General features: G+C 43.5%; 1 protein-coding gene across 4 annotated transcripts in view; it reads right to left on the bottom strand.

Annotated features, from left to right (window-relative positions):
* dcc (DCC netrin 1 receptor) overlaps positions 1–23,838 on the bottom strand; it is a 301,630-nt gene that overhangs the window by 164,106 nt on the left and 113,686 nt on the right. For all 4 annotated transcript variants that reach the window (XM_061747156.1, XM_061747157.1, XM_061747158.1 and 1 more), the window contains exons 6-7: positions 23,526–23,680; positions 23,093–23,213 (exon numbers count right to left, since the gene is read on the bottom strand). In XM_061747156.1, the coding sequence (XP_061603140.1) occupies positions 23,093–23,213; positions 23,526–23,680 (276 nt within the window). The remainder of the gene's footprint in view (positions 1–23,092; positions 23,214–23,525; positions 23,681–23,838) is intronic.

Below are 23,838 nucleotides of genomic sequence, written 5' to 3'. Positions count from 1 at the left end.
AAAGCTATATAAAACATGGTGGTTGTAAGTCGCTGTCTTTTTCACTGCCTTAGTCCAATGTCCTCCAGTTACCTCTCCTGTTCTGAAGAACAGACAACGGCCACCTCTTCACGGCAGAGAGCAAGCCTGGCGTGGGGGAGCGGTCCCCTCCGTCGCCGGGCGAGGAGGTGTCGTCAACAAGCTCCCAGATGGTACCTGTACTCACTCAGATTCATAATGACACTGATCCGTCCCCTCTACGTTTTAATCAGCCCCTCTTCCTGAAGTCGGGTCTCCAACTCAGCATGGGAGGAAAGCCTGACATGGAACTCATACCTTCTGCTTCGCAAGTAAAACACTACCTGTATAGTTACATGCTTTGTTGTACATTTGAAAGGCTGGGAAGCACTGGGAGCATTCAACTCCGCCCTTACTTGTCGCGAGCTTTATAAATTCCAACCCTTAGTGGAAATTGGTTCATTAGTCTTAAAACTCTGTAACAATTTACACTGATAATTGTAACTTTATCTCTGCTTAGATAGGGAAGTCTTGTGCCATGTACTCAACACCAGCTGAATTGAAATAGCTTGAAAATATCTGTTGAAATAGTTCCATCTTGTTGTTTTCATAAATTTTTGTTCTGTACTTTGAGCCAACACCTAATTTCTTACAGCGTGCAGCCAGTAAACAAAACTAAACAAAACAAAAATCAAAGGGTTTAAAACAAAAACATTTTTTTATGCTGTACGCGCTATCCAAATCCTAATAATACTACTTCTGTTACTTAAAATGTGAATTTAAAAATAAATCTCAACTCAATGTCAATCATTACTTCATAGAATTACGGCACTCCAATTAAGACAACTGCTCATCAGCCTGCATAGTCATGCTGCAAGCAACTTTTTCAGTTGCTACCAGTCCAATTGTGTAGAGCCCTGTTTATGGTTAGATACATACAGATATGTTACATACAGAAAATAGTCCAAACTGGATCGGGTACAATGGGTCTCATTCACTGACTTTGCATAGAAAGATGTATGCTTAAATCCTGCGTACACACACTTGATGCACAAATCTGTGATTCATCAACATGTTCATGCTTGTTTTTGTGCGTGCTCTGCAAACAAATGTCGAACATCCTCAGACCATCCGTACGCGCAAAATATGAAGGATCAGCGTTTGAAAAAAAAAAAAACGTCAAAGACATCTTTTACCCAAGATGCACAACATATTGATACTACAGTCATTCATGTAGGATGTAGATAAAATATACACGATATGTCATGGGTGTGTGTGTTCCGGTTGTTGTCTTCCCCCGTCTCGTACACACCTGCTCCTGAGAGCATCTTCCCCACCTGTGCGTTTAACCTCGTGTCTCATTCTTTCCGGTCGCCAGTTCGTTGTACCTCGCTGTCACGTTCCAGCATTCCTTGTTTCCATGTCACCGACTCATAGTAAGACTAGACCCTGTTGTGATAATTGACCTTGCCTTTTTGCCTCATGTTTTTTGGATACTGTTGCCTTTTTCGGATTGCATGCCTGTGTACCGACCTCTGCCCATTTATTAAACTTCTCTTTTTGAAACTGTCCATTTGAATTGTCATGCATTTTGGGTCCTGTCTTTTGTTCCGTTCATGACACGATATTGCCAAAAGTATTCGCTCACATGCCATGACTCGCATATGAATTTAAGTGACTTCTCAGTCCTAAGCCATAGGCTTCAATATGACATGGGTCCAGCTTTTGCAGCTTCAACTCTTCTGGGAAGGCTGCCCACAAGGTTTCGAAGTGCGTTTATGGGAGTTTTTGACCATTCTTCCAGACTTGCGTTTGTGGGGTTTGTGGCATTATTGCACTTGGTGAGGTATGGCTTAGATGCAGCTGCTCGGCGCTGGAAACGCATTCCATGAAGCTTTCTGCACACTTTTCTTGAGCGAATCTGAAGGTCACATGAAGTTTGGAGGTCTGTAGCGATGGAAGTTGGTGACCTCTTCGCACTGTGTGCCTCAACATCTGCTGACCCCGCGCCATCAGGTTACGTGGCCTACCGCTTTGTGGCTAAATCGCTGTCGTTCCAAAACACTTCCACGTTCTTATAATACAGCTGACAGTCGACTGTGGAATATTTAGGAGCGGGGAAATTTCACGAATGGATTTGTTGCACAGGTGACATCCTATCACAGTTCCACACTGGGATTCACTGAGCCCCTGCATGCCTAGCTGCTTGATTTTACGCACCTGTGGCCATGGAAGTGAGTGGAGCCCCTTATTCCGATTATTGGAATGGGTGAGCGAATACTTTTGGCAATATAGTGTATCTAAAATCTAATTGCTTGCCAATTAATATTTCCCATACATCTCTTCCTCGTCTGCTGTCGTGTTGTTCATATCTATTTATGCACAAAAGAGGCTGCTGTGCTCTCCAACTTCACCCTGCTTCAAAATTCATACTTCTCTTTTTCTCCCTGCACTCAATTTCAGGGCTCATTTCAGCCAGCTGCCGTTAACCCCCCCCCCCCCCCCCCCCCCCCCCTCCCCCAAACACACACACCTAAGTTCTGGTTAAATTCCGCTAACATAATCTCCACCACTGTGGGTGACTGAGTGTGTGCGTGCGCGTGCGTGCGTGTGTAGCTGAAAATTAAATAGATGTAAACTAAAAAGTTTCCATAGCCTGGAGGTTGTTGGTTTGCACTTACATTTTTTCCTTGTTTCCTTTCAGCATTCCTTTCCCTTTTTAATTTGGAACGCTTTTCTTTTTTTTTTAACAAAGCCAACAAAATACAATAATGAGCAAAAACATGAAACGACCATTGTTTCTGATAACTTGTAGTTACTGTTGGAAAACATTCAAACAGTGTTCAAATACACCCTAAACGTCCTGTGCAAAATGACTCCCAGGATACTTTTGGTATTGAAATTATAGGTTTGAAACAACTGCATAGCTTGGCAGCATACGGTTGTTTTACATTGTTAGAATAAATACATAATCACATAGTCAGTGTCACAATAACATCCTTTTAAAAAGGACTTTTTGAAAAACAAATTATTTTATTAGAATTTGTGTAAATGATGCTACCTAATACATCGACAATCGATCCAAACTAAATTTGGGAAGACGATACAGAATACACATCCCCTTTCATGTTTTTCAGTGTGGCGCCACGTAGCTCAATGCTCCCTGTCCGTATGTATACATTTGCATTTGCATTTGTGTGTGGGTGTGGGTGTGTGCGTCTTTGCATGGGCCTAGGAGGGGCGTCTCCCCCCCCCCCCCCCCCCCATCTGTTGTATTGCTGTGATCGGTTTTCATTTTGTGAATCACTTTGTGTTGCATGTTTATGTATGAAATGTGCTAAACAGTATGATTTGAATGGATTTTTGAATTTGCTTTTCTTTATGTTTTTGGGGCACTGACGGTGTGGCGGTACATTCCCCTGATTTCCACAAAAAGCTGTGTGGGTTCAGTTCCCATTCAGTCACGGTGCGAAGGTGAGTGTGTATGGCTGCTTGTCTCGATGTCACCGATTGGCAACCGATCCAGGGTGTCGTCTGCCTTTTGCCCAAAGTTGCCTGAAATAGGCTTCAGCTCCCCGCAGCTATGAACAGGATAAAAGCTGGATAAAAGTCGAAAATGGCTAGATGGTGTCTTTTTTGTTCATTTACCCGAAAAGAGCTTTGTTATTCAGACAGTAGCGACATGTTTTTTGTTTTGTCTGTGTGCCAGTAATTCCCAGTAAAAGCTCTAGCGTTCACTGGGAAAGTCACGGTGATAATTGCAGGTGTTTTCCTGGCAAGCCATCGTGCCGTTGTGCATTTCGAGCCCTGATGCGATGACTCTGAAAGCAGGAATTGGAGGGTGGATCTCAGACCAGCGGACCGTCATCACCCTGTAATGGTCCACACTCGCAGTGCATCTCAAGCCTTTAACATACACACCTGAGAACATTACTTCACACCAAAGCGATAATAATCCGAGTATCATCCACATTTGAGAGCTTTCAAAAGTATTTGAACAGCGAGGACAATTTCTTTATTTTTTGGTATCAAGAGATAGATAGATAGATAGATAGATAGATTAGCATTGGCATGCGGTAAGTAACGCATTTCTAATTATGCTACAGGACAATTAGACTAAAAACAAAGCTAAGTTTGACATATTTTACATTTAAGGAGTACAAAGAAGTAAAACTTATTTACGCATACCCCTCTCGACTTCCTTAAAATCCTATAGAACACAGGTATCAAACTGGTGGCCCGGGGGGCCAGATCCGGCCATTTTATGTGTGCGTCAACTTTGTGTTTCTTGCTAAAATACCAACATTGCAAATTGGCTTCACTTTTAAAAATATTGCAAACATTTTTTGTGAGCAACCCCCATTTTAAAATAAAATGGATTCATACTGTAATTGAACAAACATTTTTTTACTGGCTTCTGATTTCCAAAGTAATTCTCCATTCATTTGTGTAGATGTAATAATATGAGGCAATCATATGGATTTGCAGCCATAACGGCCCTCCGAGTGGAACCATAACTGCGACGCGGCCCGTGACAAAAACGACTTTGACACCCCTGCTATAGAAGATTAATATAGCACTATAATATGATGATAATATAATAACAAAAAAGTCGTAAATCCTTATTAATCCACATCCTTATCCCTACATACACTAGTACAATAGTAAAAAATGATTCCATCAGTAACAGCAGTATCTTGGATTTTAAGAATAAGAAAAGAAAAAAGATCAACTACAACAAACCAAAGCAACCATAAAATCCCAAAAACTAGATCTATATAATATATATAAACATAAAAATGAATGCATTATTGTCCCATATAATAATAATAATAATAATAATATAATAATAATAATGCCTACTCAGCACCTTGTCATATATTTCCACCCATCCATCCATTTTCAACACCGCTTATCCTGGTTAGGGTCGCGGGGCGAAAGGCGGACGACAACTGGTGTGCTGTGTGCGTGTATATGTGTGTGTGTGTATTTTGTATTTATATGTGGGAATGGGATGGGTGTGTTCTTTTATATTTCTTGCTATTTTAATTGTCCGTTTTTTTGTTTTTTTTTTACACTGTATCTCCGTAAAGCACTTTGTGTTGCATTGAAATATATAAATTAATATGGATACGACTTCCTTCTGATTTTTGTATAGTTGTTTTTGAATCCACACTCAGTCTGTTCCATAGTTTCACTCCATTATTTGATATGCAGAATTATTTTATTGTGCTTCCGTACTTTGGGATATCAATTTTTTTGCAAAGTCCACTAATGTTGTGCTACTGTAAGTTGTCGTTTCAATTTGTCCGGAAGCTGTGTGTAAACTACTCGACTGGTGTGCAATGTGCATGCAAACGCAGATCCAATTCAAAGTTGATCATGTGTTTTTGTAATTTGCTAAAACTGCAAGGCATTTTCCACATTTCTCTTAATATTGCAGAAAATCATGTACTGTATGAATCATGTCAACAAAACTTTTGTCTTTGTGCAGGAGGTAGTTATTTATGAAGGCACATGACTTGGTGGTGCTCCAAATTCGGAGTGTTTGGTTTTGGCGGAGGTTTGCACTCTACCGAGTGCCAATCGAGCAAAATACTTTTTCCTCATCGAAAAGCCGCATCCATGAACATTGGATCCCGAAATGTTGTGCGTGCATTAATCCCTATAAATCCCCTCACTTGCTACTGAGCGCATTATGTTAAAGATGGAACCACAGTTTAATTATGTTACCGTGACAACCTACGACACAATGTGAGGTTATTATGCGCAGTGGACTTCTGGCGGAGCTGATACTGTGTGAGGTACATCATAATGGCACCTTAATGTTCACATAGATCAAAGTCTCCTCAGTGTACACTCCTATTCACACGCTGCTGGTGTTAGCTCATCACGAGCAATTAGGAGCTCACTGCCATAGTCGAAAAGCCGTGACATCCCGTTAAATGCTATGAGTCAACAGCTTTGGGAAAGAAACCAAATGTTACCGTATAATAAAGTAAAGAAAAAAGAAAAAAACAACAACAGAGCTTTCCCAGGGGGGTCGGCACTGTTAACAAAGGGCAGGCGGAGCTTTTTTGGTCCATCTGTTTATCAGTTAACAAGCTACTTCCCGATTCACAGAGGATGAACTGTGCCGAAAGACTCAAATGGCAAGAGGTGAATAGAAACTCTGAAGCCGCACCTTTTCCTGGAGCAAAATGTAAAGGGACTAGTGCACCACCCCCTCCAATTTCTCAACCAGTGCCAGTTCTAGAAATACATACTTGAGGGGGCAGGCAGAAATGTTAAGTGGGGCATCGTGTGGCAGCATACTTTGATTATATGTCATTATGTATTAACTTAACGATGGCTAGACGGCATCTCTCGCTCCTTAATGTTGTGTAAAACGCTGTAGCAACACACAGGTAGTGGCTATTGTTAACAGGGCACTTATACGCGTGTACTTGTGCGCCGCTCCTCATCATTAAAGCAGAGCTGCACACATTTCTAATCCTATCTTCCGGCAACTGCAGCGCAAGCTTTGCTCCTGCAGCCTCGGTGACGCTACCACCCGTGCACAAATCACGTGAACTGGACCGCTCCAATAGCACAATTGAACACATGAATTGCTTTAATGTACCCAAATTTCATAGATGAATTGATAGGGCACCCATGAAAATACCTTTTCTTCTTTATTTCAATCTTATCCTTGAAAACAATTCCTCTCTCTTTGCCGCCTATGTATGTATGTTTAGTTGTGTGGGTGTGATTTTTCTACCTCGAGAGAAGGTTCAATAAGTATAAATCTGTGTAAAGTGACAATAAAAGGCATTCTTTGATTTTGGGTGGGAGTTTGTCCGATAAAGGTGTTTTGCTGAGCCCGCAAGGTTGATTTGGAAGCGCTGAGCCGTCGCCATCAGTTCCTGCGTTGATTGGCTGCTAGCATCATCAGCACGCTTGGTCGAAAAGTGACGGCTGATGTTATATTCCTCGAAAAGCGCAACGGTTTCTTAACTAATTCGACACCCAGCCTTTGTGACCGGACTTCGGTGAAAACGTATTTAGTAGTCCATTCTATATTCAACACTCGGCACCACTGTTGCCACGGTTACCTCGAAAGACTAACATAGTTACTCTACTGATTACTTGATTTCAAAAGTAACAAAGTTGGAAAAAAGTAACTTTTTAGTTACTTTCAGCAGCTGCCAGGTGGCAGGAAAATCACTTATCGAAATAGCGCGGTGATAGTGTAACTGTGCATTTCTTTGCACCGTCACTGTGCATTGCAGACTCCACAATCACCTCCCAATCCCTTTCTTCTCCTTACTTCCAATTCAGCAGTTTTGGTAAACACCTAAATGCTGTTGAATGGTTGGAGTGTGAGTTTTTGAGTCACCAGCAAAAAGTCATGACTTGCATAATTGCATTGTTTATATGTTATGTAACATTCTCCAAGTTTCCAACCATAGTTTAGTGTTTTTATGACGCATATTGAGTCCTCCCCGAACATACCTGAAGATCAAGACACTGGGCTGTGGCTACTCTAGCCACCGCGAGGGCTACCACAAGTGACGTTGCAATCGGCAAACACGACGCGCTACACTCTATACGAAATGGCGAGCTACGTGTTGGAATATGAGGAGGATTTCGACGTACAGGAGCGCGTGCGCGTTTGAGCCGATCGGACGGTGACGACGACGAGCGGCCAAGTAGCAGCTGTACAACAGAAAAAAGAGAGTGGCCGCCGGCTCCATGTGACTGCATGTCAAAAGCATGTCTTTTTATACACTCATGGCTTGAAATAATGCTAAAATTAAATATTTTTTATTATATATTATATATATTATATATTCATTTTTTAAATTTATTATTATATATTTGTTTCAGTGACACGACACAAGCTTTTACATAGTATGCAGTATTCCTATATATTGTGTGCCCCTCGCTCGAGTTGCGTTCTAACACGCCGCACACAAAGTCTTCGCCGTGTGCGTTGGCTTGTCATGTAGGCGAGAGTACAGACGACAGTACCGAAAAGTACTTTGTGGGTCTTTTGTTCCTACTCCCCAGTGCATAGTAAACATAATAGAATCGTAGGTATATACGAGGAAATGCTCAACTCTTGTCTGCGCCGCTGCAAGATTTAGTTCTCTTGCCGGCGGTGGAGGTCCCGATGGACTTCGGAAAAATAGTCGGCACCACAGCTGCTTTCAGCCTCTGCCTAACCGCACCTGTGTATCCGATGCGTTCTCGAAACACGGCGGTTGGAAGTGATCGGCGCAGAGTGCGGAATGCTCGCTAGGCACCCGGAGCCGACCACGTTTCTTCCCCTGTCGACCGACTTTGTCTATCCACTGGTCGCGTATTCCTTCTTCACTTGGAAAGCCAAAGCAAAAAAACTCTTGCCGCTGCCTGAACCATTTGTACAACCAAATGCCACACAATAACCCATCGTGACATCGTTAAATCACACGACAACAAATATACAAGGACGGCAACAATAGCACACGACGCCGAATGAACAGGATGTTTGGCTTGTGTGACGTCACAGCGCCGGAAAGACACAAAGACCGGAAGGCGCGGGATGCAAAAAGCAGAAGACGTATTTCAGAATCAGAATCATCTTTATTTGCCAAGTATGTCCAAAAAACACATAAGGAATTTGTCTCCGGTAATTCTGATGCATGATGCATGATCAAGTATGATGCATTCTGCATCATATTGATTTCACTGCTGTCTATCTGACATATAATCACTTGGAAATTGCAGATGTGGTTTGTGAAGTGCTTCTAGAGGTTATCAATAAAAAATAGAACATCTTTGTCCTCTGACCTTTAATGACTCAAAAGTAACTGTAGTCTGGTTACCCTTCTGGGCAAAGTAATGCATTACTTTACTCGTTACCCAAAATGGCGGAATTTGGGAGTAATGCATTACCAGCATCAGCGCTCAGCACTCACTGTCGACTTTTCTTTTCTTTGGTCCACTCATGGTTGAAGAAGGGTTCAGAGCAGTAGCGGAGTAAAAAGACAAAAGCCGAAGTCAAGTCAATATATCACTGTACTTACTGCGCTACCTGTTTGTAACCACTGGGCATTACAGGACAACCTAATGGAACCACTCGGCATTACATGACAAGGTCAAATGAATGTAGTCATAATTTTGATAGCCCGCGACCCGAGTGAGGAGAAGCGGCTCAGAAAATGGACGGATGGATGCTTTTGATATGATTTGGGCGATTCTGTACCAATCTTTGGCGGGCCGGATTGAAATGATCAACGGGCCGGAGGTGGCCCGCGGGCCGTAGTTTGCCCACCCCTGGAGTAGCTTGTGATCGCGATAGATCGTGTGTGTAGATAAACTTGGGGAAGCATTTCCAAAACGTTTGATCCAAGTCATCCTGTTCAAAGGCGACGGTACCAAACATCAACGAAATGCCCCCTAAAAATCCTGGCATTTACCAAATTATCAAAATGAATTTGGCTAATCCTAAATGACCTAAAACAGGAAAAATGTCAGTCATTAAGAAAAGAAAGTGTTTGTGTCTTTTCGCATAGTGTCTGTAAATGTGGTTTCCACTGCAAATAATCACAAAAGACAATATTCTGTGGCTTTTGAAAAATCATTCCAAATGCTATCAAATGGCCTTCAATAAGGGGGTTGGCTGCTCTGAAAACGAATGGCGGTGAGGTGGATGAAATCCCCACTGAGGGCCCAGGTACCACTGGCTTACCGTTTCTGCATTCATCAACTGACACAATGATTCATGCTGGTGGCATAGCCAAGCCTTTCAGGAAGAAAAAATATGCACCAAAAAAAAAAAAAAAAAGTTTTTGCATTTGTACAGAAAACCATTTATTTTTGTCAACAGTTGCGTTTTCTCTTTTCTGTAAGGATGTTTCTCAGTGTGAACGACAGTAGTCGGTCAATAACTTTGTCATGCATACACAAACGCTCAACATGCTGTCTTCCGCCCCGCGATGAGTGATGGAAGCGAATGAAGGGAAGGTGTTTCATCACAAAGGAGATCAATGTTGCAAGTGACAACACACGTACACACAGGATGGTGACACATTTAGGTGGAGGCGGTGAGGTACAAACCTCCAACCTCTACACGATTGATTTGAGAGGACACACACTCGAGCACATACGCACACGCACCGTGTGGATGACCTTCTATTTTGTACGATCGATAAAAGCCGAAACATCGGGTCCGTGAAACCAGGCAAGATGAATATTTCCCTTTATCCGTGCTTTCCTATTCGAGGTCTTCTGCAGTGCATGAATGATTGGAGTGTCGTGGTAGAGTGAGGAGGTGAAGTCTAATGAGAAATGAAGAGAGTGATGTCAAAAGAAAAAAACGGAAGGATGAACAGGGCTGTCCAAACTGCAGCTCTGGTGCCTTTTGCAAGCCCGCCTTCTATTTAGCGGCCCACGTTATATATATAAAAAAAAAAAAACATTTGACATGACCTGGAACACTATTGGTTGTTCTATCTATCTATCTATCTATCTATCTATCTATCTATCTATCTATCTGTCTATCTGTCTATCTGTCTATATATATATATATATATATATATATATATATATATATATATATATACACACACACACACACCCTAGGTTCGCTTACTCTGGGCGAGCGGCAGGGTACACCCTGAACTGATCGCCAGCCAATCGCAGGGCACATATAAACAAACAACCATTCCCACTCACATTCGCACCTACGGACAATTTGGAGTCTTCAATTAACCTACCATGACCGGTAGACTAGCCAGCTTCGACTGCAGATTTGAAAAGGACACTTTCACACCCCACACCCACCGACAACAATCACACCTCTGACTTCTGCGTTGACCATCCACGAACAGGATGTGAGATGGCGGTTCTACACAGCGGTCATCGAATCAGTCCTGTGTTCTTCCATGACAGTCTGGTTTGGTGCTGCTACAAACTCAGACTGCACGGACAATCAAAACTGCTGAAAAGATTGTCGGTAACCCCCTACCTAGCCTTGAGGACTTGCACACTGCCAGAACTAAGACAAGAGCGTGCAAAATCCTCTGGGACCCTCCACATCCTGGTCAGCAGCTCTTGCAGCTCCTTCCCTTAGGTAGGCGCTACCGATCAATGCAAACTCAAACTAGCAGACATTCCAACGGCTTCTTCCCTCTTTCCATCGACTTCTTAAACGGCTAACTTACAATTCCATTGCAACATGCTGGCAATTTTTTGGTCTTGAGTTTGTTGTCACATTTCTGTGGGGGCAATGATATATTACTCGTGCATATCTGTTGTTGACCAATACTGGCCACTCATGCCAAAGTAGCATCTGCTCCTTTTGCACACTGATTGAGGAGTATCTGCAACATTTGCACAATCGACATTGTCCCAGGTTATCGCACTACTAGTCACTTTAAACTGCACGCATTCCTTGTCTTGGCGCCCTTTGCACAATGCTCATTGCACCGGACTCTTGCTATATTAGTCATTGAAACCGCTCTCAGAACTCGGGTCCTCAGAACTGTGAGGCAGATGTGCTAACCAGTCTCCCACCGTGCCGCCCTTTATACATCTATTTTTTTTGGGGGGGGGGATTGTACACTTAGTATGTGCCACCGGAGCTTCGACTGAAACTTCTGAAGCCGTGGACTGTTTTATTTTCAAGGATGTGCCTTCATACATTTCAGCGCTTCTGGAAATACTGTAGCAAGTGCACGGTCAGCAGCAGAGAACCATCACTGGCGGTGTGATCGCTCGCTGTCACGCTCTTAAGACATGATCTGTATGTACTCTATTTTGTTCTACTCGAATTATACATGTATTCTGCGCTATTCTAATATACCGTATCTGTGAAGGTGAAAGGAAGCTCGAACTCAGTCTGAGTCTGCAACTCTCCAGCCGTATCAAACAGGCGTTATCGAGTGGAATTTCATTAAATCTGCCGTCTCGGGGTGCTTTGAAGCCGTTTGTGGTTGTCGCTGGGTGGCCGCTTTCTGCAGATTAAAATGACACTCAGCAGGCACTGAGCGTCTTCAGCTCACAATAACCATTTGTATTGATATTTTGGAGTCAAGTGAGACATTCATGCTAGATAGGAGTGGTTGATTTGGCCCTGGCACAGCTGCATACTTAAATGTATTCTTGTGCTCGTCTCTTCAAATAATTGTAGTACTTTCACTTCAGTCCAGAAATCTTTTTTTTTTTTTAAATATTTTAACATTTTAATAAAGAAACCCGAATGCACATACCAAACGAGCATTTTTCATTGCTTTACTCTTCGCTGCTCTGAGATGACAAAAACATACTGTAAATATGCCACGTTTTTCTGTTTGATATTTCGAAGCTACGCATTCTAAAATGTAATTACGGGTTATTGCTAATATAAACCCTGTCACAGGACATGAACTGGTATCTTTATACTATACTACAATAATTATGCCATATCATCTTCAATATCGTTTTCCTTCTCCATACGCACACACTCAGACACAATCAGTCAGGGAAGAAGACCGAAGTCTTCGTTCTGGCACTGTCAGGCAAACACTTAATATGTATCGCTACCTACACACACTAAAACGAAGACTAGAGGGTCTATTGTCACCATGGTAACAGACGGAGCCCCCCCCCCCCCCCCCTCCCCATACATCCCATACCCCTGTAGACTGCACATGCACATGCACACTCCTGTTGAAGATTGGAATGTGTACGTGTAGTCGGTGTCCATGTATTTAGGGTGATCGAGTGAAAGCATTTCTGTGTGTGTGTGTGTGTGTGCGTGCGTGTGTATGATATCAGGTCAGCCACTAACAGCGGAATACAAATCTGTCATGGATGACACGCTTTCTGTTCTCGCTCTCGATTGCGCTCAAACTCGTCCTGCCCTTCGCTTGACCCTCCGGTTCCTCTCTCTCCGCTCATTTCTCTTTTTACCACGACCCATCTTGATTGCCCTCTCTCTTTTTGTCCATCTCATTTTCTCGAGCTTTCCAAACTCCACAGGCTTGAGTTTGGTGATCGACTTTCCTCTGTCGGGTCCCTCCATTTTCCATCTCCCAATTTTACATCGCCATTCATCCATCCGTCCTGACCCTCCAACTAAAAAGTTTCACAAACCACAAAATGAGCTACACGTAGGTGCCACTTTACTTCCCTTATGAATATGTACATCATACGCATGTTAAGTTTACACTGTGTCATGATACATTATAATGCAACTTCTAAGGTTGAAAACAACATTCTGGCTACTTGTTGATCTTGGTTTTTTCCCATTACAATTATTTTCCATAATAAATCATGGATATTGAATTAAGCAAAGCTAACGCTGCCAAGGTCGAACTGTACCATCGCAAATCATTTATCACCTAAAAATGTTTTAGGTAACATTATCCCATTTGTTGCCCCGCGACGGACTGGCGACCAGTTCAGGGTGTAGTCTGCCGCTCGCCCAGAGCAAAGCGGGATAGGCTCCAGCGCCCCGTGACCCTGAACGGGATAAGCGGATGGATGGATATAAGCTTTGTCAAGTATTAAAAAGTAACTGTAAAAAAAGTCAAATCAAACTTCAATGAAATGTGATGATGCATGACATCGTTTAACAGTTAGTGACACCGGGATTGTTATTGTGCGGAGGAGGTGAGCCTATTCACATTGGCTCATATTCTCCAGTCCGCTCGAGTCGGAAAATGATGTGCGCCCTTCTAGCTGCGTGCACACTGTCATTGACACACCCTCATTTACGCAATTTAGCACATCCAGTCGGCCACCGTCTCTTGCTTTTGAAACAGAAAAAAACTTCCAATATTGTACACACTATTGCTACGCTGACCACAAACTTTATGTATGTGATGAAGTGACAGGAATTATGCAACTCACCAGTAGAAAGGCTTGTGTTATGGCGCAATGTGTTCAAGGACGTTCAATGTGTTTTAAGATCTTTGAAAGGATGGATTAACAAAGGTTTCCACATACGATGTTGTATGTATTGCTTGGGGCTTTCAACTCGTATTTTAACTCACGTTCTATCATATGTGTATTTGAGAGACAGTGATTTTCTCTGCCTTGCAACAAACCAAAAGACCTGTTCGCTGAAAAAGATTTTTTTTCAGATCATTTCAATTGTGTTTTGAAGACCACACTGTTTACTCTTCCCCAGAAAATGCATGGACTACCAGCAGCTATGCATTTGTTCTCCAACAAAAGTAGTGAACACATTGAGAACCCATGAAAACAAAAACCTTCATATTCACCAAGGCAACTAAGTGATTGTCAGTGCGTCAAAGACAGTTATTCATTTCAACAAAAGAAAAAAAGATTCTAAAATAGTCAAAACCTGGAGGAATCTGGTGGAGGAATAAATGGTTGCAATTTGTTTTGGGAGAAATTGTGTGTTTTCCTGCCCACCGCCTCAGAGACAAAGAGTCGGAATACCTGACCAGAGAAATCGGCCCCGTTTATACCGCTTTAAACAAACCCTAACCCTGATGATACCCACGAGCAATTCTCTTTCCCGCAGTCCCTTTGGAGCCAAGGGTCAAGGAAAACTACATGGCAAACTACATGCTTCAAATCCCGTGTGGAGTTTGCATGTTCCCCCCGTGCCTGCGTGGCTTTTCTCCGGGCACTCCGCTTTCCTCCCACATCCCCAAAACATGCGTGGTAGGTTCATTGAAGGCTCTAAATTGCCCGTAGGTGTGAATGTGAGTGCGAATGGGTGTTTGTTTATGTGTGCCCTGTGATTGGCTGGCGACCGGTTCAGGGTGTCCCCCGCCTCCTGCCCGATGATCGCTGGGATAGGCTCCAGCACGCCCGTGACCCAAGTTAGGAGAAGCGGAATGGAAGATGAATGAATGAATGAATATTATGCAGAGTTTGAACATTTAATTCAGTGATCTTTTTTCACGTACCACTAGAGGGAGCCTGCGTACAACTAGTAATAGTCGTACCACACTAATTTATCCCATTTAGTCCTCTCTCTCACTTCAATTTAGCACCTGCTCTTGTCCCCCTCCATAGCTCCTGCAGGATGGATTCTTTTAAGCCTGGTCCCGATTTCAAATCTGATCCATACCAGGATTTAAACGAGGCTGTACTGCAGAAAGGTCAAGAGTGGAATGAGGAGATTATAAAAGAGAGAGGAGTGTGGCTCCTATATGAATACATTAACTTGCACTTGAAATAACTCTCTCTCTCTCTCTCTCTCTCTCTCTCTCTTGCTTCTATTTCTGACCCATCTGCATCACACATGAAACTCATTAGGAAATAATGAATATAAAAAATGGTATTGCCATTAGAACATAGGTTACAAGTTACTATATGATTCAATCTCTTAGGGCTGACAACCATTTCCACTCAAATTCACATCTATGGCCAATTTACATACAAGCCCAATTTCAATGAAGTTGGGACGTTGTGTTACACATAAATAAAAACAGAATACAATGATTTGCATATCATGTTCAACATATATTTAATTGAATACACTACAAAGACAAGATATTTCATGTTCAAACTGATAATCATTAACTTGGAATTTTCTGGCTGCAACACGTTCCAAAAAAGCTGGGACAGGTGGCAAAAAAGACTGAGAAAGTTGAGGAATGCTCATCAAACACCTGTTTGTTCACCACATCCCACAGGTGAACAGGCTCATTGGGAACAGGTGGGCGCCATGATTGGCTAGAAAAGGAGCTTCCCTCAATTCACAAGCAAAGATGGGGTGAGGTTCACCTCTTTGTGAACAAATGCATGAGAAAATAGTCCAACAGTTTAAGGACAATGTTCCTCAACGTACAATTGCAAGGAATTTAGGGATTTCATCATCTACGGTCCATAATATCATCAAAAGGTTCCGAGAATCTGGAGAAATCACTGCATGTAAGCGACAAGGCCGAAAACCAGCAGTGAATGCCCGTGACCTTCGATCCCTCAGGCGGCACTGCATCAAAAACCGACAATGTGAAAATGATATCACCACATGGGCTCAGGAACAGTTCAGAAAACCAATGTCAGTAAATACAGTTCGGCTTCAAACTTCAAACTCTACTATGCAAAGCAAAAAACATTTATCAACAACACCCAGAAAGGCCGCCTGCTTCTCTGGGCCCTGTCATGGTCTGTGTTTTGGTTTTGGTTGTGTTTAGTTTTGTTCCATGTTTTCCTGTGTTCCATGTTTGTCGTGTGCTCATTAGGTTGTTGTGTCCACCTGTTCTCGTCTACCTTGTGTCGACCAATCAGCTCTCTCCAGCCACTCGTGTCTTGTCCAGGTGTTCCTCGTTGTCTCGTCAATCTGTTTGTATTTAGTTCCCTGGTTTCTTTCAATTCTTGTCGGTTCGTTGTCGTTGTCACGTCTTTGCCATGTCATAGTCAGCAGTTGTCGTTTTCATTGTGGTATGTCATTGTCAGGTGTCATTGTCCCTATCTGTTCCACATCTTACTCACAGGTCATAGTTTGTTTTCAGTTTTAGATATTCAAGATTCAAGTGTTTCTTTGTTACTTTGTTTTGGTTGTTATCTGTTGTGGGACTTTGTTTAGTTTTGCTTTATCCAATATCCTTGTTTGCCCTTTTTGAAAGATTAAATATTATTTTTTTGAGACTCCCGCACTCTGTCTTGCATCCCTGCTTCCCTGCAATTGGGTCCACCATGTTCTTGCCTTGCGTTCCTCGCCTTCGCCCAAACCACGAACGTGACAGGCCCGAGCTCATCTATGATGGACTGATGCAAAGTGGAAAAGTGTTCTGGGGTTCGACGAGTCCACATTTCAAATTGTTTTTGGAGATTGTGGACGTCGTGTCCTCCGGGCCAAAGAGGAAAAGAACCATCCGGACTGTTATGGACGCAAAGTTAAAAAGCCAGCATCTGTAATGTTATGGGGCTGTGTTAGTGCCAATGACATGGGTCATGTACACATCTGTGAAGGCACCATTAATGCTGAAAGGTACATACAGGTTTCGGAGAAACATATGCTGCCATCCAAGCAATGTCTTTTTCACGGACGCCCCTGCTTATTTCAGCAAGACAATGCCAAACCACATTCTGCACGTGTTACAACAGCGTGGCTTTGTAGTAAAAGAGTGCGGGTACTAGACTGGCCTGCCTGGAGTCCAGACCTGTCTCCCATTGAAATGTGTGGCGCATTATGAAGCGTAAAATACCACAACGGAGACCCCAGACTGTTGAACAGCTGAAGCTGTACATCAAGCGAGAATGGGAAAGAATTCCACCTCCAAAGCTTCAACAATTAGTGTCCTCAGTTCCCAAACGTGTATTGAATGTTGTTAAAAGAAAAGGTGATGTAACACAGTGCTAAAAATGACCCTGTCCCTGGAGCCTATCCCAATCAGGTGGGATAGCCTCCAGCATGCCTGCGATCCTAGTGAGGATAAGCAGTATAGGAAATGGATAGATATATATGCATTCAAATTAATTACGTAATACACCCTGTTATTGTAACTTGTAACTGGGTACTATACGATATAGTGTATGCTGTTAACTAAGGTATTTACATGTGCTGACAATAATAATTCCTTTTAGTAAGCCATTTTATAAGACAAGAAGAAAAAAACACATTCACGTTTGGTGTCCCTGAACGTACCTCACACAGACAAGCCAGATATTAAAGTCCAGTATACATGACCAAATGTTAAAATTAGCTGCATATAAATAAATCAAGCACACTATAACCACCTCTCCTGGAGCCATCACCTTATCATAGTGGAGGTTTGCGTGGCCCAATGATCCAAGGAGCTAAGTTGTCTTTTGCTTTATTCTCCTTGCAGGGTCACCCATGGGAAACAGGTCATAGGTGAGGGACCACTAAAAGACCCCCTATGATGAGTAAAATAATTGAATTATGTATTCCCTTGCCCGGACGCGGTTCACCGGGGCCCCACTTTGGAGCCAGGCCCGGAGGTGCGGCTCGAAGGCGAGAACCTGGTGGCCGGGCCTGCACCCGTAGGTTGCTCTTCCCATCGGCTCACCACCTGTGGGAGGGGCCAAGGGGGTTGGGTGCTGTGTAGGCTGGGCAGCAGCTGAAGGCGGAGACCTTGGCGATCTGATCCCCAGCTATAGCTGGCTCTAGGGACGTGGAACGTCACCCTTCTGGCAGGGAAAGAGCCTGAGCTGGTGTGTGAGGTCGAGAAATTCCGCCTGGACATAGGCTCACTTCAACACACAGCTTGGGATCAGGTACCAGTCTTCTCGAGAGGGGTTGGTCTCCCCCCGGCTCAGTGCCTGTACGTTGGGGTTCACCCCAGTAGACGTAAGGGTAGTCTCCCTCTGCCTTCAGGTGGGAGGAGAGGTCCTGAATGTTGTTTGTGTTTATGCACCAAACAGCAGCTCAGAGTACCCACCCTTTTTGGAGTCCTTGGAGGGGTTGCTGGAGAGTGCTCCCGCCGGGGAATCCCTTGTTCTGCTGCTAGACTTCAACGCTCACGTGGGCAATGACAGTGAGACCTGAAAGGGCGTGATTGGGAAGAACGGCCCCCCGATAAGAACCAGAGCAGTGTTCTGGTATTGTACTTCTGTGCTTGTCATGGACTGTTACAAACACCATGTTCAGACATAAGGGTGTCCACATGTGCACTTGGCACGAGGACACCCTACGCCGCATTTCGATGATCGACTTGGGGATCGTGTCATCGCACTTGCGTCATGTCATGGACACTCAGGTGAAGAGGGGGCGGAACTATCAACCGATCACCACCTGGTGGTGAGTTGGCTCCAATGGTGGGGGAAGATGCCGGTCCGACCTGGCAGACCCAAACTTATTGTGTGGGTCTGCTGGGAATGTCTGGTAGAGTCCCCGATCAGAAGAAGTTCCAAGTCCCACCTCCGGCGGAACTTCATCCATGTCCCGGGGGAGGCAGGGGACATTAAGTCTGAGTGGACCACGTTTCCCGCCTCCATTGTTGAGGCGGCCTGACTGGAGTTGTGGCCGTAAGGTGGTCGGTGCCTGTCGTGGCGGCAATCCCCGAATCCACTGGTGGAGACCAGCCGTAAGGGATGGGGTCAAGCTGAACGAGTCCTATCAGGCCTTTTTGCCCCGTGGTACTCCGGAGGCAGCGGATGGGTTGTGGCTGGCCAAGCAGAATGCAGCTTAGTTAGTCGCTGACGCAAAAACTCAGGTGTAGGAGGAGTTTGATGAAGCCATGGAGAAAGACTAGACCAGCTCTACACCCTCAGCAGGGTCCTCGAGGGTGCATGGAAGTTTGCCCAACCAGTCTACATGTGTTTTTTGGACTTAGAGAAGGTGTTCGACCATGTCCCTCTTGGATTTCTGTGAAGGGTACTCTGGGAGTCTGTGATACCAGACCCCCTGATACGGGCTGTTCCGTCCCTGTACGACCGGGGTCAGAGTTTGTTCCGCATTGCTAGCAGTAAATCGAATACGTTTCCAGTGAGGGTTGGACTGCGTGATGAAAGTCAGCTTTGCCTCTTGGATATTTATCTGCATAATGTGAACAATTGCAAATCAGTTTAACCCGGAATCAGTGTATTTATTTATTTTTTTGTGTGTAAAATATCACTTTAAAGGTGACATAAACGCAGTGTGGGCTCATAACAATTAGCGGAGTTTGTTATGTGTGCATTACGGGATAAAATGCAAAAAAATAGAAACAGAATAGAGACAATTAATTTTGAATTACCATTCATGGAACGTGACTCACCACAAATTTAAATTCAAATCCCGGCCCCGCCTGTGTGGAGTTGGTATGTTCTCCCCCTGCCTGCGTGGGTTTTCTCCAGGTGCTCCGCTTTCCTCCCACATCCCAAAAACATGCATGGTAGGTTGATTGAAGACTCTAAATTGCCCATAGGTGAATGTGAGTGTTTGTTTCTATGTGCCCTGCGATTGGCTGGTGACCGGTTCAGGGTGTACCCCGCCTCCCACCCGAAGATAGCTGAGATAGGCTCCAGCAGCCCGCGACCCTAGTGAGGATAAGCGGTAAGGAAAATGGATGGATGGATGGATGGATGGATGGATAATGATTCAAACATTATCTTCTATTCTTCATGGAGGCTCTGCATCACCTCCCTCACCTGACCACACATCCATGGTAGCTTCACTGTAGTGAAGCTTGATTTAATTTGGCATAACCTGTAGCTTAGCTCACTACATTTTAGTAGCTTGCCCAACATTGCATTTTAGGTTGCTTTATTATTTTGTAGTTCTGGTATAAATAAAGAATATGCAGTCAATTGTACATCTGAAGAGATAGTCATAACTGTGTGTGTCTATGTGTGTGTGTGTGTGGATGCGTGCATGCGTGCGTGCGTGTATGTGCATGGTCTCACATGTCTGTATGTCCGTCTGTCTCAAGAGTCACTCAAGGGATCAAGTGGCCTGCAGTTGTCAAGGGTAACAAGGTGCTATGCTGACATTCACACAAACACATAGAAACACTGTGATTTCTCATGGGAGCGTTGATTGGGCACTGTGCAGCCTGCTGGGATGCTCGTTTCCCGTGGCGATAGGAACCAAGCGATAACACCAACCATCTGACCCTCCTAATATTTCCCTGTATGTGTGTGTGTGTTTGTGTGTGTGCGTGCGTATCTGCGTGTGTGCGTGTGTGTGTTTGTGTGTCTATATACAGTGGCTACGGAAAGTATTCAGACCCCCGTAAATTTGTCATTTTTTTTGTTATATTGCAGCCATTTGCTAAAATAATTTATTTTCTTTCCTCATTAATGTACACACAGCACCCCATATTGACAGAAAGAAAATTGAATTGTTGACATTTTTGTAGATTTAGAAAAACTGCAATATCACACAGCCATAAGTATTCAGACCCTTTGCTGTGACATATTGAACTCGGGTGCTGTCCATTTCTTCTCATCATCCTTGAGATGGTTCTACACCTTCATTGGAGTCCAGCTGTGTTTGATTATACTGATTGGACTTGATTAGGAAAGCCACACCCCTGTCTATAGAAGACCTTACAGCTAACAGTGCATGTCAGAGCAAATGACAATCATGAGGTCAAAGGAACTGCCTGAAGAGCTCAGAGACAGAGTTGTGGCATGGCACAGATCTGGCCAAGGTTACAAAAAAAATTATGCTGCACTTAAGGTTCCTAGGAGCACAGTGGCCTCCATAATCCTTAAATGGAAGAAGTTTGGACGCCCAGAACCCTTCCTAGAGCTGGCCGTCCGGCGAAACGGGGGAGAGGAGCTTTGGTGAGAGAGGTAAAGAAGACCCCAAAGATCACTGTGGCTGAGCTCCAGAAATGCAGTCGAGAGATGGGAGAAAGTTCGAGCAGCCCTCCACCAGTCGGGGCTTTATGGCAGAGTGGCCTGACGGAAGCCTCTCCTCAGTGCAAGACGCATGAAAGCTCGCATAGAGTTTTCTAAAAAACACCTGAAGGACTCCAAGATGGTGAGAAATAAGATTCTCTGGTCTGATGAGACCAAGATAGAACTTGTTGGCCTTAATTCTAAGTGGTATGTGTGGAGACAACCAGGGTCTGCTCGTCACCCATCCAATACAGTCCCAACAGTGAAGCATGGTGGTGGCAGCATCATGCTGTGGGGGTGTTTTTCAGCTGCAAGGACAGGACGACTGGTTGCAATCAAAGGAAAGATGAATGAGGCCAGATACAGGGATATCCTGGACGAAAACCTTCTCCAGAGTGCTCAGGACCTCAGAGTGGGCCTAAGGTTCACCCTCCATCAAGACAATGACCCTAAGCAGACAGCTAAAATAATGAAGGAGTGGCTTCAGAACAACTCAGTGACTGTTCTTGAATGGCCCAGCCAGAGCCCTGACTTAAACCCAATTGAGCATCTCTGGAGAGACCTGAAAATGACTCTCCACCAACATTCACCGTCCAACCTGACAAAACTGGAGAGGATCTGCAAGGAGAAATGGCAGAGGATCCCTAAATCCAGGTGTGAAAAACTTGTTGCATTATTCCCAAAAAGACTCAATCGCTGTATTAGCTCAAATGGGTGCTACTAAATACAGAGCAAAGGGTCTGAATATTTATGGCTGTGTGATATTTCAGTTTTTCAATTTCAATAAATCTGCAAAATTTCCAACAGTTTCCAAATTTTTTTTTTCTGTCAACCATTCGCACTCACATTCACACCCACGGGCAATTGTCTCCCATTGAAATGTGTGGCGCATTATGAAGCGTAAAATACCACAACGGAGACCCCAGACAGTTGAACAGCTGAAGCTGTACATCACAAAGCGTCAACAATGAGTGTCCTCAGTTCCCAAACGTTTACTGAATGTTGTTAAAAGAAAAGGTGATGTAACACAGTGGTAAACATGATCCTGTCCAAGCTTTTTTTTAATGTGTTACAGCCATAAAATTCTAAGTTAATGATTATTTGCTAAAAACAATAAAGGTTATCAGTTTAAACATGAAATATCTTGTCTTTGTGGTGTATTCAATTAAATATGGTTGAAGATGATTTGCAAATCATAGTATTCTGTTTTGATTTAGGTTTGTATGTTATGTGTGAAAGCATTTGAATAGTAAGTGTGAGAGCTAATCCTGAATAGTGTCCCTAACGCCCCTCATATTTAACAGTGGAAATGCACACGGAGTCCACATATGGAAATCATGACTATCCCAAGGAGTCAATTGGCACCGTCCGGCCACAATATTAGGTGCACTTTCACAATCTAATGGACTCAATACAAGAGCGGTATCAACAATTTTGCCCTCTCCAGTATGAGAATGATCCATTTCGATCAACACTGTCAGAATCTTATCTTATCTTTCATAGTTTGCTTTTTAAACCGACAAAGTACAGCTATTATACACACTGGTAGATGAATAGTTGTGACAGCAAGTGGTCATTGAGTGCATACTATATGCCTGACTGGACTGTATGTATTAGTTTATTTATGAATAAAATAAAACATTTATGGTGTACGCCTATAGTGCATTCATCTTTTTGTAATTGTGTCTGCGTAGTGAAGGTTCTACTAAAAAGTGTGAAGAGATTGAAGAACTGTGGGGCAGAAACATACAATAATCGGGATTGGGATAGTTTGATGAGGAAATTATTTTCAACTCGAAATGGAGACGACTGGTGATTGAAGCTAGTGACAACACAGCTATCATCTTCGGTGGATGTTCACGGTTCTTACCTGGCTCTCGGAGCAACAGTTGAGCCATGGCCTGTGAGCTGCCGGCGATATTCTCAGCAATGCACTGATAAAATCCTTCGTCTGACTTGACCAAACCGAGAATCTGCAGGTTACTGCCATCCTAAATTACAACGAACACAGACAACACGTGATTGTTAACAATTAGCCAGGTGATGGTGTGAACATTTGCGATATTATTGTGTGCTATGGAATTATGGGTTCTGAGTGCTAACCAGATGAGTAGAACCAAAAGAAGAGATATTAAGAAAATTGTTCACCAACATTAACACTATTAATTTCAAAGTATCTAAGTTTCATATGTAAAGTTCCTTGATACTTGATGTCAATATGTACTACGTGCTCATATTTTTAATCTAAATTATATGAATGTTTGAGTGTTTTTTTTTTTCTGTGCTCCTTTTTTTTTGCTCACCACTATTTGGAAATAGTCACTGGGGATAACCTCCTCTCCGTTCTTCATCCAGCGTATGGTCGGCGGTGGGTTTCCTGTCACCGCGCACTCCAGCTCAATGTCAGTGGATTCATAGGCGTAAGTGTTGCTTGGATAGTTGAGGAATTGAGGTGGAACTGCGCAAATAAACACAAATAATACTGTAAGTAACAAGAATACCTTCATACCTCTTCTTGTTCTCTGTCCATCTAAGCAAGAATACACGAAGCATTCTGTATCTAATTTGCTGAATTTTGGTTTCTTTACATCAGGATTATGCTTCACAAGAGAAAGT

This window comes from Phyllopteryx taeniolatus, chromosome 15 (assembly GCF_024500385.1).
Source record: "Phyllopteryx taeniolatus isolate TA_2022b chromosome 15, UOR_Ptae_1.2, whole genome shotgun sequence".
NCBI lineage: Eukaryota > Metazoa > Chordata > Actinopteri > Syngnathiformes > Syngnathidae > Phyllopteryx > Phyllopteryx taeniolatus.
This window is presented reverse-complemented; position numbering and strand designations above follow the sequence as displayed.